The 17823-nt window shown below is 38.2% G+C and overlaps 1 protein-coding gene across 2 annotated transcripts in view; it reads right to left on the reverse strand.

Moving 5' to 3' along the window:
- Positions 1-17823, reverse strand: part of LOC106089557 (protein obstructor-E) — a 92870-nt gene that overhangs the window by 38701 nt on the left and 36346 nt on the right. The window contains exons 3-6 of one of the 2 annotated variants that reach the window (XM_013255403.2): positions 12648-12857; positions 9753-9941; positions 9467-9677; positions 8752-9089 (exon numbers count right to left, since the gene is read on the reverse strand). In XM_013255403.2, the coding sequence (XP_013110857.1) occupies positions 8972-9089; positions 9467-9677; positions 9753-9941; positions 12648-12857 (728 nt within the window). In that variant the 3' untranslated portion in view covers positions 8752-8971. Of the gene's footprint in view, positions 1-8751; positions 9090-9466; positions 9678-9752; positions 9942-12647; positions 12858-17823 lie in introns of those variants that run through there. The other variant, XM_059362704.1, reaches the window with a different exon arrangement.

Raw genomic sequence — 17823 nt, forward strand, 5'->3', positions numbered from 1 at the left:
GGCTTCCAGGGGCTTAAGAAGTCATATCGGGAGATCGGTTTATATGGAAACTATATCCAAATCTGAACCGATAGGTCTTTTTGCAATCCCCAACGACCTACATCAATATTAAGTATCTGCAGAATTTCAGGCGTGTATCTGTACGCGTTCGACCGCTTTTGTGATTTCGACAGACGGACGGATGGACATGGCTAGATGGAAACAGAATGTCGAGAGGATCGAGAATATATATACATTATAGGGTCACAGATCGAGTTGCTACAAACGGTTCGAGGTGTTACAAACGGAATGACTACAATATATTAGTATACCCCTATCCTATAGTGGTGGGTATAAAAGTCAAGAAATTCTTGTATGCTCCAAAGCTTTCTCAAAACAAGTAGTATATAGGCCGCTCATGACAATACTCGTCATCGGGCTTCAACCAACTCCTAAAACTTCCGCAAAGAACATTTTAACGATTATGGACAATATGGAACTCAAATAGAAGCTATTTTCGAATAGAATAGAGTAAAGAAGAGCTAACTTCATCCACATTTAGGGCCACCAACAACAGAGCGATACGTGGTAGGTCAGGGGTGATAGCCACAGCTTTGAAACTACTTTAAAAGGAATACAGAGTGTCCTACGATGACTCCTTTTTGGACCTTACATATACCTTCTTCCATCTTATATGCCTATGGGCAAGGACCCACCATACAGGAACCTTGATAAGACTAACAGGAAACACTGCGATAAGAGCGTTGACGCGAAACTTAGTACCATAATGGCAAGGTGATCAACTTTAGGGGCTTGGCAAGAGGCCCCGTACCATCTGGACCCTGAAATTTTACACATGATCTCGATAACACCTCAACAGTTATCTTTATCCGTTCTCAAATTGCATATATTGTACTTTTACTAGTTTTTTATACCCTCCACCACAGGATGAAGGTATACTAATTTCGTCATTCTGTTTGTAACCCCTCGCAATATGCATCTGAGACCCCATCAAGTATATATATTCTTGATCGTCATGACATTTGAAGTCGATCAAGCCATGTCCGTCCGTCTGTCTGTACGCTAACTTTCGAAGGTGTAAAGCTAGCCGCTTGAAATTTTGCCCAAATACTTTTTATTAGTGTAGGTCGGTTGGGATTGTAAATGGGCCAAATCGGTCCATGTTTTGATGTAGCTGCCATATAAACCGATCTTGGTTCTTGACTTTTTAAGCCTCTAGAGGGCGTAATTCTCGTCCAATTTGGCTGAAATTTTGCACGTGGTATTTTGGTATCACTTCCAACAACTGCGCTTAGCATGGTTGAAATCGGTCCATGTTTTGATATAGCTGCCATATAAACCGATCTTGGATCTTGAATTCTTGAGCCAATAGAGCGCGCAGTTCTCATCCGATTTGGCTGAAATTTTGAACGAGGTGTTTTGTTATGACTTTTAATAACTGTTCTAAGTATGGCGGAAATCGGTACATAACCTGATATAGCTGCCATATAAACCGATCTGGGGTCTTGACTTCTTGAGCCTCTAGTGGGCGCAATTCTCATCCGATTTGGCAGATATTTTGTACAACGGCTTCTCTCATGACTTTCAACAAACGTGCCTAATATGGTCTGGATCGATCAATAGCTTGATACAGCTCCCATATAAACGGATCTCCCGATTTTGCATCTTGAGCCCCTACAAGGCGAAATTCTTATCCGAATGAACTGAAATATTACACAATGACTTCTACAATGTTCAGCATTCAATGCATTTATGGTCCGAATCGGACTATAACTTGATATTGCTCCAATAGCATAAGAGTTCTTATTCATTATTCTTTGTTAGCCTAAAAAGACATACCGCGCATAGAACTCGACAAATGCGATCCATGGTGAAGGGTATATAAGATTCGGCCAGCCTGAACTTAGCACGCTCTTACTTTTTTTATTCTATCCCACTGTGCATCGTAGGGAATTTGGGTGTTAGCGAATTATCTTTTACACCCTCTTGTCGTCATTAAGGAGTTGGGGGATTCCTCTCTGCTATTACGAGGGGGCCCACAAATTGATTTTTTAAATTTCCGATATAGTAATCGATTTTTGATCTACGACAAAATTCGATGACAATATCCGAAAATACAGCAATATTTATCGATGACTTCGATCTCTGCGATTGCTCCAAAATTAAACTAAAAGTTCTTTAAATATTGAACAAAACGGAAAGTTGCATAGAAATTGTTTAAGTCAAGGTATTTATTTTCCTTAATAAGGAGCCTTCAACTTCAAGTATTCAGCAACCTGAAAAAATTATTTTACTCTACAATTATGCCTCGGAATGATTTTTTTAGATTTTTTCAAAATTGGTCCAAAATTGATCAAATTTGCACACACGTGGGACAATTAAAAAAATCCGTTCTGATATATTTAAAATTTACGTAGTTCTAGCATTGAACTTACTCACGGTGTTCATAAAAATGACTACCAATTGCAACATTTAAGAATTTTTTAAATTTGCACACAGACTTAGACATTAAGTTAAGCATCTCATTCAAAATCGTAAAATGATCGGAGCAAAATTTTGGCTACCACAGCCAACTAAACACATTTCGGATAAAAGATATGTATGAGAGATATATCTAAATCTGAACCGATTTGGATTAAATTTGGCAGACGCAGAGTATATCGGAGTATGGTAATGATCGGACCAAAATTGTAGCTACTGCAGCCATAGAAGCGCATATCGTATGAAAGATATATATAGGAGATATATCTACATCTGCTCCATTTTGATGAAATTTGACGTACGACTATAAGAACATCAAATAGTACTCTTTTTACCAAATATGGCAATGCTGGGACTAAAAATGTGGCTACCACAACCATAAAACATATCGGGTGAAAGATATATATGGGAACTATATCTAAATCTGGACCGATTTTTTTTCAATTTTAATATTTTTCATTACTAGACCATAAAATACATTTTTGGTAATTTTCATCAAGATTGGATGCTTCCTTGAATCGTCAAGTGTGCTTCCACTGTGCATCGTCAAGTGTGCTTTAAGGACGCTGTATGGATGGGCGAATGCAAACTGGCATGACATAAACCCCACAAAAACTGAGCTGGTGTTTTTACCGAGTATGCAAATACTAGGGATTTCTTTGGACCTGTCCTGGATGGGTTAGACTTCGAAAGCCAAGTACCTGAGCGTAATTCTTAATCAGAGGCTAAGCTAGAGATGGAACTGGGGGAAAAGGGTTAAAAGGGTACTGAATGCGCTTTACTTTTGCACAGGAAGGTGTTGGGGGCTTAAGCCAGGGACCGTTGTTGGTGGTTTAGGTATAGAAATAGCATAGGCTATAGCAGCGATGCTGAGCTCAGGAGAATGAAGAAGTGCCTCGAGAATTGGCCAGAATACCATACCCGATCTTAGTCTTTTGCACCTGTGTGTATCGTGTGATAACGAATTTTTCATTTAGATTCAGGGAGTCTGGAAGAGGCCAGCGTAACGCTAAAGTTAGCATGTTCGCCTATGACGCCTGGGTTCGAATCCTGGCAGGAACTTCAGAAAATTTTTCAGCGGTGGTTATCCCCTCCTAATGCTGGCAACATTTGTGAGGAACTTTGCCATATAAAAACTTCCCCCAAAGAGGTGTCGCTGTGCGGCACGCCGTTCGGACTCGACTATAAAAATGAGGTCCCTTATCATTGAGCCTAAAATTTAATTGGACAGCATTCATTGATATGTGAGAAGTTTGGCCCAGTTCAGGAGGATTATTTACCAGTACGAAGGATTATTAACCGCGTTCGACGTAATTTTTTACGAAAAGGTATCTCTGGTACCCCGCCCATTTCGGCGGATTTTTCATTGAATTGCTTGCAATCAGGGAATCGTATAGACACTAAATACTATGTGGATGCAGGAGCTGTGGCCCGATCACACAATCATGATATACGTGCACATTCAGCTGGCGTTGAAGAACTACTTGAAGTCGAAAAGATGCAATAAGCCTTTTCGAATCATGGGTAAGGATGTCGCGCTCTGATAGGTCCCAGGGCATCATGAAGCTGCCGACGATGTGTCCGCGAAGGGATCGCTGATAAGCTTAGATCATTCTTCATCCTGTGCGAGCTACGTGATAGAGTTGGCGCTTTCTACGATAACTGTGCGAATGAGATGTGGGGTGGTGCTGTGGATTGTAGCGTAGCGACCCACCTATGGCCGAGAATTTCACGAGGCAGGAAAGGGGGAGGCAGAGTATTACTGGGTGTGCGACGCCAAGCTGAAGTTACTGATCTTCTGTGCCACTGCTTTGCAATTGTGAGGAGAAGACACGGAATAATCTGTAAACACCTTTTGCCGTGCCTGGACTCCGTCTAGATTGGAGGGGTGGTGCTGTGGATTGGAGGGGTGGTGCTGTGGATTGTGGCGTAGCGAACGACCTGTGGCTGAGCTGTTCACCAGACAGGACAGAGAGATGTGCGACGCCAAGTTGAGGTTGGGAACCTTTTGTGCCACTTCTTTGCAATTGTGAGGGAAAGACACAGAATAATTGGTGGACATATTTTGCCTTGCCTGGACTCCGTCTAGGAAGGGGGAACCCTGACCTTCCCGGGGGAGTATACATTCAATTCCTTGCAATCATACTGGCTTCTAGACAGACCATATGAGTTCGTGACTGATTCGAAGATGCGATGAGCTTTTTTGAATCTTAGGAAGGATGTCAGGTCCTAATGGATTTCAGCCAACAAGAAAGCGGGGAACGATTCTTTCGAGGATCTGGTAGGGAATGAATCGCTGATAAGCTTAGAGGATGCAACGGAATCAGTGAGTGCTCCCATGTGCGAGAATCTTGGTAGAGCGGTGCTTTCGATAACTCGATAACTGTTCGAATGAGGGGAGGGCTGCTGCTGTGGGTTGCGAAGCGAAAGACCTGTGGCCGATTATTTCGCGAGGCTGGATAGGGGGAGAGTATTACAAAGTTGGAGTATTTCAAGATGCCGAGCTGAAATTGGAGACCTTTGTGACACTGCTCTTCAATTGTGAGGAAGATACAGAATAATTGGGGAACGACTTTTGCCATGCCTGGAATCCCTTCAGTCACTTAGTCATCCTGTCATTCTGGAATTTAAGGATAGTAAACAACCCCACCGGTGGTTTAAGTAGCAGTTTATCATCAGACTCACGTAGACGTTATCGTCCATTGTGATATCACAGAAGAAGAAATATGCCTCCTAGTTCCTACCGTTGAACATCCACATCGCTTTAAAAAGCCCAACAACTTGCGATCGTTCATATCCGCTGAATCAGACAGGTTCTCAACGAAATGAGAACCTTACGTGGAACTGCTTCTGACTGTCAGCGCGGGACACACACAGAAGGTGCTCTATAGTCTCTTCTTCTTCGATGTCCCCACAGCTTTTGCAAAAGTCGTTACTGGTTACCTTCAGTCTGTCAGCATATTTTCTGATAAGCCAGTGACCTGTCATGACGGACACAATGACTGAGACGTCTGTTTAGACCTGTTCAATTCTAGATTAAGCCACATAGTTTTGGAATGCTCACAGTCCCCACTTTGTGACCATCTATCATTCGTTGCTCTTCGGGCCAGATTCTAAGGTCTTAGCTTACATGTCGCTAGAGGCATGCCCACAGATGCCAGTTCCCCTGGAATGTGTTGGTTAGTTCCTAGTCTCGCAAGTTTGTCCGCTTTACAATGCCCTGGGATATCTCTGTGGCCCGGCAACCCGAACATAACGGTTCTTGTGTTGAGAAATACGTTCTCCAAGTATTGAAATTCTCGTCGACATTATATCTTAGCCATTCCCCCACTTCCTTAATTGCAAGGATCTCCGATTGATACATACTGCAGTGGTCGGGTAACCTTTTCGATATGACCAGTGATCTTTATAGAACACCCCATAGTCGTCTAATTTCAAACTATCGGTATAGAAGTCTATATAACTTTTATTACCAGGGATATCGTAGTTGCAATGGGTTCTATCAATAATGGAGGTATAGTACTTTTATCAAACAGCGGCTCAGGCAATGTGTAATCCACACTGCTGAAACATCAGACATTGTATCAGGGATAACACCGCGTCCGTAGCAGAAATATAACCAAAGAGAAAGCTCCCTTTGCCTCACGGCAATGATCGAAGCAATTCTAGCCACAATGACCAGAGGTATTAGGTGTAGCACGTAGATGATGTCATCCTCAGTGCGGCTGAGATGCGCAAACAAGCCATCCTTTGGATCCGGTTAACTACTGAACATTAGGTTGACTTTTGCAGCGCCGTCCACCAGACCACAACACCATATAGCATAATAGGTCTGACAACTGCAGTTTATACCCAGTGCATGACGCGCGGTCTTAACCCCAACTTTTGCCAATGGCCCTCTTGCAGGTGTATAGGGCTAGAGTTGCCTTTCTCACCCTTTTCAAAATGTTGGATTTGAAGTTTAATTTCCTGTCCAGTAAACCACCCAGGTATTTTGCGCTTTCTGTAAATGGAACATTCTTTGCACCCAGGCCACCACATTACAGGTGTCACTGTAGGTAACTTGTATCTCCTGCTGAAGAGAACTACTTCTGTCTTGTACGGATTTACGCCTAGACCACTTTCGGTAGCCCACTTCGCTGTTGCGTGTAGAGCTTCCTTAAGCATAACTCTTAGAGTGCTGGGAAACCTTCCTTTTATCGCAATAGCCACGTCATCAGCATATGTAACCACTTTTATACCTTTTGCTTCCAGAGACAATAAAATATTGTTAATGGCTGTAATCCAATGTAGACCAGACAGTACACCTCCTTGAAGTGTTCCTTTGCTGACCCCACTTTTTTCGACCCACAGATCTCAGTCTGCCATAATGCATCTTTTAGTAAGTAAGCAATTAATAAACTTTCTTACGGTAGAGTTGATGCCTTCACTCCAATTGACGTCGGTTTTACATTATTGAAAGCTCCTTTACTGTCAATAAATGCTGCTATTGTATGTTCCTTGACTGCCGACTAGGTCGTGAAGGTCTGTTTCAGTGGACTTGCATGCTGCTGTCGAAACATGCGATCGCCAGGGACCTTTGCCCTAAGATATCTTTCTATCAACCTCTCAAGAGTCTTCAGCATAAAGCATGACAGTCTAATAGGACAAAAATCTTTCTCCTTCGTGTGGTAAAGATTTCCTGCTTTGGGAATGCAAATGACCTTTGTGTTCCTCCATCCCACAGGTGTATAAGACATGCTAATACAAGCAAAGTATATCTCCCTAAACCAAGGAACCAGTCTATCAGACACAGCTTGTAATTCAACCGGTGATACATCATCAGGGCCTGGCGACTTAAAGGAGTCGAAACTTCTTATTGCCCAAAGAATTTTCGACTCAGGCACAATTTCCCCAATAATCTCTGACGAATGCCTACCAGTGATAACATCTTCTGGCGCAATGTTGTCCGTTGGAGAATTTCCCGATTAGTTCTCGTGATTAGCCGATGCTTAACCGAAGAGAAAGATCAACCTCATGGAGGCTGTAAACACGTTGTCGTCTGTACATGCAATGCATCAGATAGCGTTGTCCCCACTGTGGATGTGATATGCCGACCAGCCACATTTTTAATCCCACTGAATATTGATTTTTGAAGTACCGTCCACCAGTCCACAACACCATATAGTATTAGGAGTGTGAAATTTGCACCATACATGTAATATACAATACGCAGTTTAAACCCCTGTTGATAGTCAATATCTTTCTCAGAGCTGGCAGTATAAGGCAGAAGTGGCCTTATCAAGGAAAAATTGTACAGAAACCAACTTTCGGTTGAATTGTTGAGGAGGAACAAATTTCATAGAAAATTTTCGTTATGAAATTCAAATGTTATTTGTTCGTAATGCAAACTCTTCAATTATATGGTAAATGATGGTAATTTATATGATTTTTTTAATTGGTGTCTATTTCCATTGGAAGGCTAAGGAAAGGTTCACGCATGCAATCCTTTGTTAATAGAAATGATTTCAGGACTTTGGGGGTTAATCGTATCTTTCTTTGCTGAAAATTAGTAAGGCATTATCATGTATAGTGGGGGAAAGGAAGAAAAAGTCAGTTTGTGTTTTTTTTTTAATTTTTTATATTTTTTATGTATTTTGTTTTTTATTGTTGTTTTTTTTTTTAATAAAATTATAAACTTATAATCGAAAATCACTTAAATTTAAAAAATGCCTAAATAAAACATTTATGACATTCTACATACAATTTTTCTTTTGACAACTACTTAAAATTTTGTTTCAACATTTCTATGTCGTCTACTGGTTGATGTTTGTCTGTCTGTCTGTCGGTCTATGCAATTTAATTACCTTTTTTGTAAAAATTAATTCTCTGTAAGCTTCTTTGAAAATTCACTTGAAAGAGGACAACAAACAAACAAAAAATATAAGAAAATATGAATAGAAAAAGTATGGAAGAATAGAATTCCATGGGGAATATAAACAAAAAAGACAGATGATGGTGGTTTTCTACAAAATGCAGCATATTAAATATAAATTAACCAAATTAAAAAAGAAGTGAAGCTTTTTAACAGAGCAATGATTGTCTCGAATTTCTGCCAAAAAAATTATTTTTTTTTATGTTCTTTCCTAAAAAACGAAACGCTTACATTTTTTAGTATTTTCGGGTTTCCCACGACAACATGGAAAACTTATCAACTTTTCTTTCTTTTTTGTATGTTTTGGGACGATGTACTTCTTATAAGGGATAGTTGACGGCAATTTAAACTTATTAGTAGGAAAATGTCCTATTTCATGTGGGTAGTAAAAGTTGGTGTCTACTGTATGTATGGGTATGTGTGTGTGTATTGGGGTGGATAGGTTGTTTGATTGGCTGGCTGATTCAAGTTGATTTCGTTGAATTTTTGTGTGTTGTTGGTGTGGGTGGGTGCTGGGATTAATGTGGAAGAATGTTGTTGTTGTTGTTTATGTTGTGGTGATATTGTGATGAGGGCTTATGAAGAGGTGGCAGCACCCTTGGATGCACCCTTTTTACGACCTTCACTTTGCAGACCAGCTAAAAGTTCACTTTTGCGGATGCTCTTCAAATCCAAATCGCCATAGTAGTCCTCGCTGTAATGTAGAGGGATTTTTTTTATAGGTCAATGTGAGCGGTGGTTAAGGACTGTTTCTTAGGTAAGGATAGGATGATTTATATATAGTACGTATGAGAGAGAAAAAATGAAATGGTTTGTACAAAATGTCAGAGAAGAAAAACAAGAGCTGAACCAGAAGTTTGTGTGTGTGAGCAGAAAATGCCTTTAGTAAGTTCATATCAAAGGCATACAATAGCAAGCAGCTGAGCAGTGAAAACAAAAAGTGCCTAACTCAACTTATGATGAATACTCAAAAAAGTTCTAAGGCATAAGAAAAAAGCTTAAAAGCTACCGCTACCTTTGGCCCAACAAAATATTTACAATAGCTAACTAGCAAACATGGTTTTCACTTACCATCCGGGAACATCTTCGGGATCTTCGCAGTTGCCACTGCCATCACTGTCACCAATCTTGAATACTGTACCAATGGGGCAACCATATTCACGGGCCACACCCTCCAAGCAAATGTAGTATTTACGGCAATCTTCGGGGTGAGCATGTCTGGAGAAGGAACCAGCATTGGCCAATTCACCGGCAGCGGGACAGGCGAAACCATTGGCAACTTCTGTTAATGGTAACAAAAAGCAATAAGTTTAGAAAACCTTTTTGTGTTGGATTAGTGTCTCAAAGGGGAACTCACCTTCATTTTTGCATTCTGGAACTTGATCGGCCCACATACAAACACGAGCATCACGATCATAAGCCAAACCGGGAGAACATTGATATCTAGAGGGTTCACCGTTCCAGCAGTTCCAGAAGACATCGCATTTGTTCTCATCGGGGAAGATACCATACAAGCGGGAACAATGAGGAGTTGAAATTGGTGGTTCTGTAAATAGATAAGGAAAAATTGAAACATTGAGTGAAACAAAATATCTACCTTATCATAAATTTACTTAAGGGTCTATATACGCTGTATTTACTGTATTGTAGGGCATAAGTGTACCTTACGGATAGTAGTCTTTTGCATCTAGGGATATACATGCAAATAACACGTAATCAGGGTGAAATTGCCCTCATTCAAAGGGTTTTAAGGATTAAATACCAAAACCCATTTGAGTTTTTTTTTCGCTGTGGGTTAAGGAAGTTACAATAGTACCTTACGTTAACAGTGCCATAGTAGGAGGTTATATGGTGGCTATGTCTACCTATAGGCCGATATCGCGGACCAGTAGGGTCAGTATTGGATTCGAATGAAAGGATTTTTGCAAATAGAATTACATGACATATCATAGGGTTATTGGGGGGAACTTCCTCACAAGTATCCGCCGAGGGGACATGTAGGCCGATCAGGTCACTATGGAGCTCAACTGAAAGGTACTTCCAAATAGAAAATAGTTTGCCAGCCCACATTACGGCCAAGCCCCAACTACAAAATAAGCCCCCGGAAAAACTACCAATAGGGATAAAGAGGACAGAAATGGAGGAAATTTTAGAGCGATGTATAAATCTGATATTTTAACTTGAAGCCAAGCTTTAGACCACTGCAGACTACCATCGGGGGGTTAGCATGTACGCCTTTGACGCTGAATGCTTGAGTTCGAATTCTGGTAAGAATATCAGAAAAAAATTCAGCAATGGTTATCCCCACTTTACGCTGGCAACATTTGTGTGGTACTTTACCATGTGAAAGCTCAATACTTGGGTTCGACTCCTGGTAAGAACATCAGAAAATAATTCAGCGGTGGTTATGTAAAAACAACACCATTATTAACCAGTAAGGAAAGGCAAAAGTCGAGGGGGCGGACTATATAACACCCTACACCACCGAGCTACCTACAACTTTTAATACGTGGAACCTATATTGAAATCTAGTTTGACTTTGATTTTTCACACTTATTGAAATGTGGAATAGAACCCTGGTAGATTTCCATACCAATTGTGGCTACTGCATTAAGGTTGAAGGACCGTATCAAATGAAAGATATATATGGATGCTATATGTAAATTAGATCCGATTGTGATGAATTTTTGCACATGTGTTAAAACGTCAAACAAAACCCCTTATACAAAATTTGGTAAAGATCGGACCAAAATGGGGACTTTTACAGCCTCAAAAACCATATCGGCCGAAAGATAAATATGAGAGCCATAAGCATAGAAAGCCCTCTAGGGGGACGGCTTATTTAAGAGACATTAAGCTGAAACCTTGTACAGATTCTTTTTCTGTCCAGGTTAAGTTCGAAGATGGGCTATATCGGACTATATCTTGATATAACCCCCATATAGACCGATCCGCCGATTTAGGGTCTTAGGCCCATAAAAACCACATTTATTATTCGATTTTCCTTAAATTTTGGACAGTAAGTTGTGTTAGGCTACTCGACATCCTTCTTCAATTTGGCCCCGATCGGTCCAGATTTGGATATATATGGCAGCATAGACCGATCTCTCGATTTAAGGTCTTGGGCTCATAAAAGGCGCATTTATTCTCCGATTTTGCCTAAATTTTGGACAGTGAGTTGTGTTAGGGCCTTCAACATTCCTCTTCGATTTGGCCCCGAACGGTCCAGATTTGGATATAGCTGGCATATAGACCGATCTCTCGATTTAAGGTTTTGGGCCGAAAAAAGACGCATTTATTGTCCGATGTCGTCGAAATTTCGAACAGTGAGTTGTGTAAGGCGCTTCGATATTCTTCTTCAATTTGGACCAGATCGGTCCAGATTTGGATATAGGTGCCATATAGACTCTCGATTTAAGGTTTTGAGCCCATAAAAGGCGCATTTGTTGTCCGATGTCGACGACATTTGGGACAGTGTGTTGTGTTTAGCTCCCTAATATTTTTCTTTAATTTGGCTCAGATCGGTCCTGGTTTGGATATAGTTGCCATACAGACCGGACTCTCATTTTAAGGTTTTGGGACCACAAAAGTCGCATTTATTATCTGATGTCGTCGAAATTTGGGACAGTGAATTATGTTAGGCCCTTCAATGTTCTTCTTCAATTTGGCTCAGATCGGTCCTTGTTTGGATATAGCTGCCATATAGACCGATCTCTCGATTTAATGTTTTGGTGGTTGGTATCCAAAGTTCGGCCCGACCGAACTTATGACCTTGTTACTTGTGAAGATCGCATTTTTCATCCGACGATTACGAAATCTTCTACATATCATTTTATAGCCCACAGGCAGATGTTATGAATTTTGGTAGAAAATTTACTTACGAAAATTTTACGCCACCAACCGATTTCCTGATTTGACAGCTTAAGCCCTCGAAGTCACTATTATTATCCTATTTAATTAAAATGTACCAGGGAATACTTTGTTCTTTCAATAACAATATTATCAAAATCGGTCTAGAGCCTGATATGACTTTCATATAAATCGACGTCTTGCTTATTCTTCTACGACCCCTTACAGCTTAAATTTTTTACTTGTTTTTGATAAATTTTCATACTTGACACAAAGTACACATATGACCTTCAACTTAGTTAATTTGTGTAAATTTTAAACAGAATCCATGGTGGTGGGTTCGCAGGATTCAGACCGGCCTAACTTAGTAACATTTAACTTATTCACAATTTTCAAAACTTACCCAATTGTGTACGATCTCCGCAGTCAACATTGTGCAAGTAATCACAGTTCTCAGTCAAATATTTTGGATCGGAGGCATCGAAAGCCAAACCGTTACCGCAGGTCTTCAATTCAGCCACATTATTGTCGCACTTCCAATATTTATCGCAGGAAATGTCATGAGGATAAAATCCAAAATCATCGGGACATTTAAATGAATCCTGGGCAACAGCTATAAAAACAAAAACAATAAGAAGAAAAAAATGCTCAACATTATTATTTATGTAAATGGAAAAATGCAATTAAATCAATAAGGGTAATATTTTATGAGAAACACACAAAAAAAATCGCACACAACAACAAATGTTGTGTGTGTGTGTACGCGTGATTAAGCTTGTGTGCGATAAAACCAACAGAAGTGTCAAAACTAATTAAAAATTACATTATAAACTGTGAGAACATCATCATACAATTAATTAACAGTTCATAGATAACAACATAACCAAACAGCCAAACATAGCCATGGCAGTGACAATGGCCAACAGTAGCAACAGTCAAAGTCAATGACATTTAAGTTGGCCTTTGTAAACCAAATTGATAGGATGCTCTGCAAGCAGGGCAGCAGAGGAGTTGTCAAGCAAGCGTAAGAGCAAAAAAAAAAAACAGCCAATATCAAATGACAATAACAAATAGTCAAACATTTTGCATTATGGTTATGAATTAATAAAACCTACAATCATAATTGGATAGATGTATATATAGAGACAAACAAGCATACAAATTATGGGGATATAAGGGTCGAAGGAAAAGGAAGGAAGTAAAAGGACATAGTATAGGAATATTTAAAGGGTTATTTTATTTAAAAATGTTTCTAATACTTTCTGTTTTTATTTAAAAAATGTATCCCATATCATATTGATTTCGTTACACCCTATTATAAAAATTAAAAAATAAAATTCATGTATATTATACCCTTTCCCTTTTACTACTATATATTCTTTTTTTCTCCTTTAAAAAAAATCCCTACAATAAATTTTTCGTTTCATTACACCCCAGTTTTTAAGAGCTTATAAATTATTGCATACATTTCGGTTTGTTACAGTTTGACAGTGACACTAATTTACACATACACACCCCCATACACAATTGCAACATACCCATGCACACACACATTAATGTACCACAATGTGTAATGGTAAATAAGCCTATCATGTCAATATCATGCCGCGAATTCCAACAAAAACTCTTACAATTATAAAAGGACTCTCTTTTAATGTTTATAGAAGGGCTATACTCAATGTGCATTTGTGTGTGACATTTGCTTTGTATGCTTGTTTGTAGGAAAGGATCAATTAGTCTAATAACTGTTGGACAGTTGAATCATTAAATAAAATGTACCAGTGCTGGTGTGTGTGTGTGTGTGTGGTTGTATTCCATTTGATTTCGTATACAAATGTATTTTTAATTAATTATTGCAAAGCATCACACATATAATTTTGACATATAATTTCCCATTTTAAGTGATTAATTGGATGTTATAAGTGGTTGAAACACATCTGTAATACTATAGACCAATTTAAATTGTCAAACCAAAAACGGAGCTTAGGTCTAGGCGTATAGCAATTGCCATAAGCGCATTGAAATATGGGACAGCAATAAAAACAATGTACGAAGGTGAAGAAAACACAGAAAACAGAAAAATTAGTACCTGTATGATTTTTTGTTAAAACTTTTTTTCTAATTATTTTTTTTTATTTCTGGAGTGTTTATTTTTACAATTTTTAAACAAAATCAAATAAAACTCAACAAATTTTCAATTAAAAAAAATTAAATTTTATACAAATAATTCCTTGAAAAGTTTAATATTTTTTTATATTTTTTTTTTTAAATTATAAAATTAAATAACAATTTTAAGCTTATAATAAAAATGGTTTTTAAAAATATTACTTTTATAAAAAAACTAGTTTTATAACATTATTTTTAATCTAAATTAAAAATTAAAATTATATAAAAATTAAAACTTTATAAAATAAAAAATAATAAGTAGCATATAAAAACCGAGTTTGGATTTTGTTAGCCTACTTTTAGGAACTTTGAATGAGCAAAACCGGTGCTCAAATTGTATCTTGTATATAAAATTCGATTTGTGTTTGTTTGTTTGTTCCGTATAGACTCAAAAACGGCTGAACCGATTACCTTGAAATGTTCACAGATAGTGTAGGTTGGTATGGAATGAATTATAGGCTATATAATTTTTTGATATCAGAAGGGGGAGGACCCTCTCCCTTACTACCCAAAAATAAAAGTGGACCGAACGGGACAATATGGGATTCAAATGAAAGGTATTCAAGAGTAGTATACGAATTTCGTAATAAAAGTAGGGTCCAAGACATAGGCTATATAATTGTTCGGTATCGGAAGGGGGCGTACTTTCCCCCTTATGCCAAAAACACAAGCCAAAATCAAAAGTGGACCGATCGGGACAATATAAGTATCAAATGAAAGTTATTGGAGAGTAGAATACGAATATAGTATTAAAACTTGAGTCCAAGTACCCATCGGGCCGCCCCAACCTCAAAACTGCCCAAACAGACATATTGGACGTTAATTTCAATATGGGGCTCAAATGAAAGGTATTCGGGAGAAGACTTCGAATCTGGCATACAAAATCTGATCGAAGTATAGGGAATCATGCCACCCCTCAAAAACGCCATTAGACCCATTATGACTGATTTTCTTAAAATGTTCATAGATTATGTACGTTTGTCTGAAAGGAAACATGGGCTATATAATTTTAAGATATCGGGTGGAGGCCAGCCATATCCGAACGTGGTCCGATGGCCACAATAATGGTATCAAATGAAAGGTATTGGAGACCAGAACACGAATAAACCTCCTTTCCTCTAAACAGATATTCGAAATTCACGTCTCAAATCAGAAGTATTAGTCAGTATATTACAAAAATGGAATAAAACATTAGGTCCATGTAATGGGAGGTCGCCCACCCCCAAACGGGCATATTAGCCGACCATGGTTATATGGGACTCAAGTGAAAGGTAATTTGAGTTCAAGTCTAGGTGGCGCTTTTCCTCCTAAAGGTACGTCAAATGGGTTATTTGACCCAATATGGAACTCAAATAAAAGGTATTTGAGAGTAGAAAACGAATTTGATATTCAGTTTTGGAGCCAATTGTCTTGGTGTTCGCCCTAATTATAAAGAACCTTTTTTTAAAGCCGAGTCCGAACTGTGTCCCGCAGTGCGTCACCTCTTTGGGGAAAAATTTCTCAATGACCATACATGGCATTGTACCTCGCAAATGTCGCCAACATTAAGAGGGGATAAACACCGCTTTGTGCGGTGTTCTCGCCAGGAATGGAACGCGTTTAGTGTCATAGGCTACAATGGCTTGAAGTCGATATCCGCGTTTAGGGCGAAGTGTCCCACCCTAAAAAGATATTAGAGAGTTAAAGAAGGCGCAGCGGAGCGGGCCCGGTTCGGGTAGTATTGTATAAAAAGAATATCATAGATATAGGTACATATTTTTATAATACCTTCGATATGTTCTAAATATAAATTCGTCTTAATTTAATATTGACGCCTTAAACTATGCAGTACTTTTCCATAAAATTTCGTTGTGAAACTTCTGAGGTTTTCAGGTTCCCAAAATGCAGCCATATTTTTATTTGTATTTGGTTTAAATAACAAAATATTTTGTTCAAAATAAACTTTCATATAACTCATCAGTAAAAGTCGACCGGAAAAAATTTAAACCCATGCTAAAGATAATTATTTATTATTCAAAATTGGTCAATGAGCCGGAAATTAAAAGCAAACATATAAATAAAATACACATTATGGTTTACTTTAATCAATTAATTTTGTACCATTTAATGAGTTAACTAAACCAAAGTGAGCAACCGTTTGCAAAGTAAACAAAACTAAACAGCTAACAAAAAACCTATTTGCATTAGCACTTCCTAGAGGGCTTGTCCGCATTATGTGTTTAATAGTTTTAAGCCAAAAACGAAAGAAAAAACGGGCGATAATCACCAGTGGAAACTGCTGCATTTCCTTTTGACGTTATGTGGTTAAAATTTGAAAGAAAAAAAAACAACACATAACGGTCGCATACCAAATATGTGCATGAAGCTTACATTGATTTATGTAAAGTTTTTCAGCAACGTATCACATATATATAAAACCAGAGAAAAACTTCCTGGGCTATTTATATTTCTGCTATAAATAAATTTGTTTTGAATTAAATTACGAAAAACGTAACAAAATCATGGCATTTCAGAAAAGTGGCAAATTCAAAACATTTCCCACCACCACTTCTAAAGCCTTTTGGCCTGAAGTATTTTGTGTATGTGTTTAACGAAAAAGCCACATATGCCCTAGAAAAAGTGTTTTGAAACAAATTACAATAGCAACAAATACAACCCCAACAAAGTCATAGTGCAAAAGCAACAACCACAATTTTGCAACTAACTAAATTACAACTAATGCCAGTTTTGAAAAACATGACCATGTCTCTGGGCACTTTTTATGCTTGGCAAATAATCATACGCATGTTATGAGGGGTGCATGTGTGTGTGCGTGCGAAAAGAGAAATAACATTACGGAAACACCCACTTGTGAGAATCAGATGGAAAAACTGTAGCATATACAGTAGGCGCCAATAATAGAATTTAAAAAAGTTATACCAAATTTTAGAAATTTAGAAAGGAACGAAAATAACATAATTGAAGTTTATTAAGAATTAATGTTTCTTACAAAATAAATATTTCTTTGTTGTATATACACCTTACCTCACCGTTTGCCCCTTTCAGATATGCTTTAATTTTGTGAGTATCAGAAAGTTCTCTTACGCTTCGATTAGAATAATTTAATATATTAAATTCTCAAAAATGTTCGAATGATGAGTGTACCAACGAAATTTTCAGATACAGGTACATATTGACAAAAAATCGTTGTATATATTCTAAGCGTTAAAGCTTTGGTGTACTGAGTGGTTTTCTTAGTTTTTTTAGCATATTTTGTAACTAAGAGTTTGAAAAATATAATTGTTCAGAAATTTAAAGTAAAGTAATATTTCTAAATGTCGATATCAAACAGGAAAATGTAAATAAGTTGTAAAACAAAAACCAGCTGAACAAAAAGCATAGCATATCTTCTAGGCGTTTACTGTAACTGCAAA

The sequence above is a fragment of the Stomoxys calcitrans genome, chromosome 2, assembly GCF_963082655.1.
Source record: "Stomoxys calcitrans chromosome 2, idStoCalc2.1, whole genome shotgun sequence".
NCBI lineage: Eukaryota > Metazoa > Arthropoda > Insecta > Diptera > Muscidae > Stomoxys > Stomoxys calcitrans.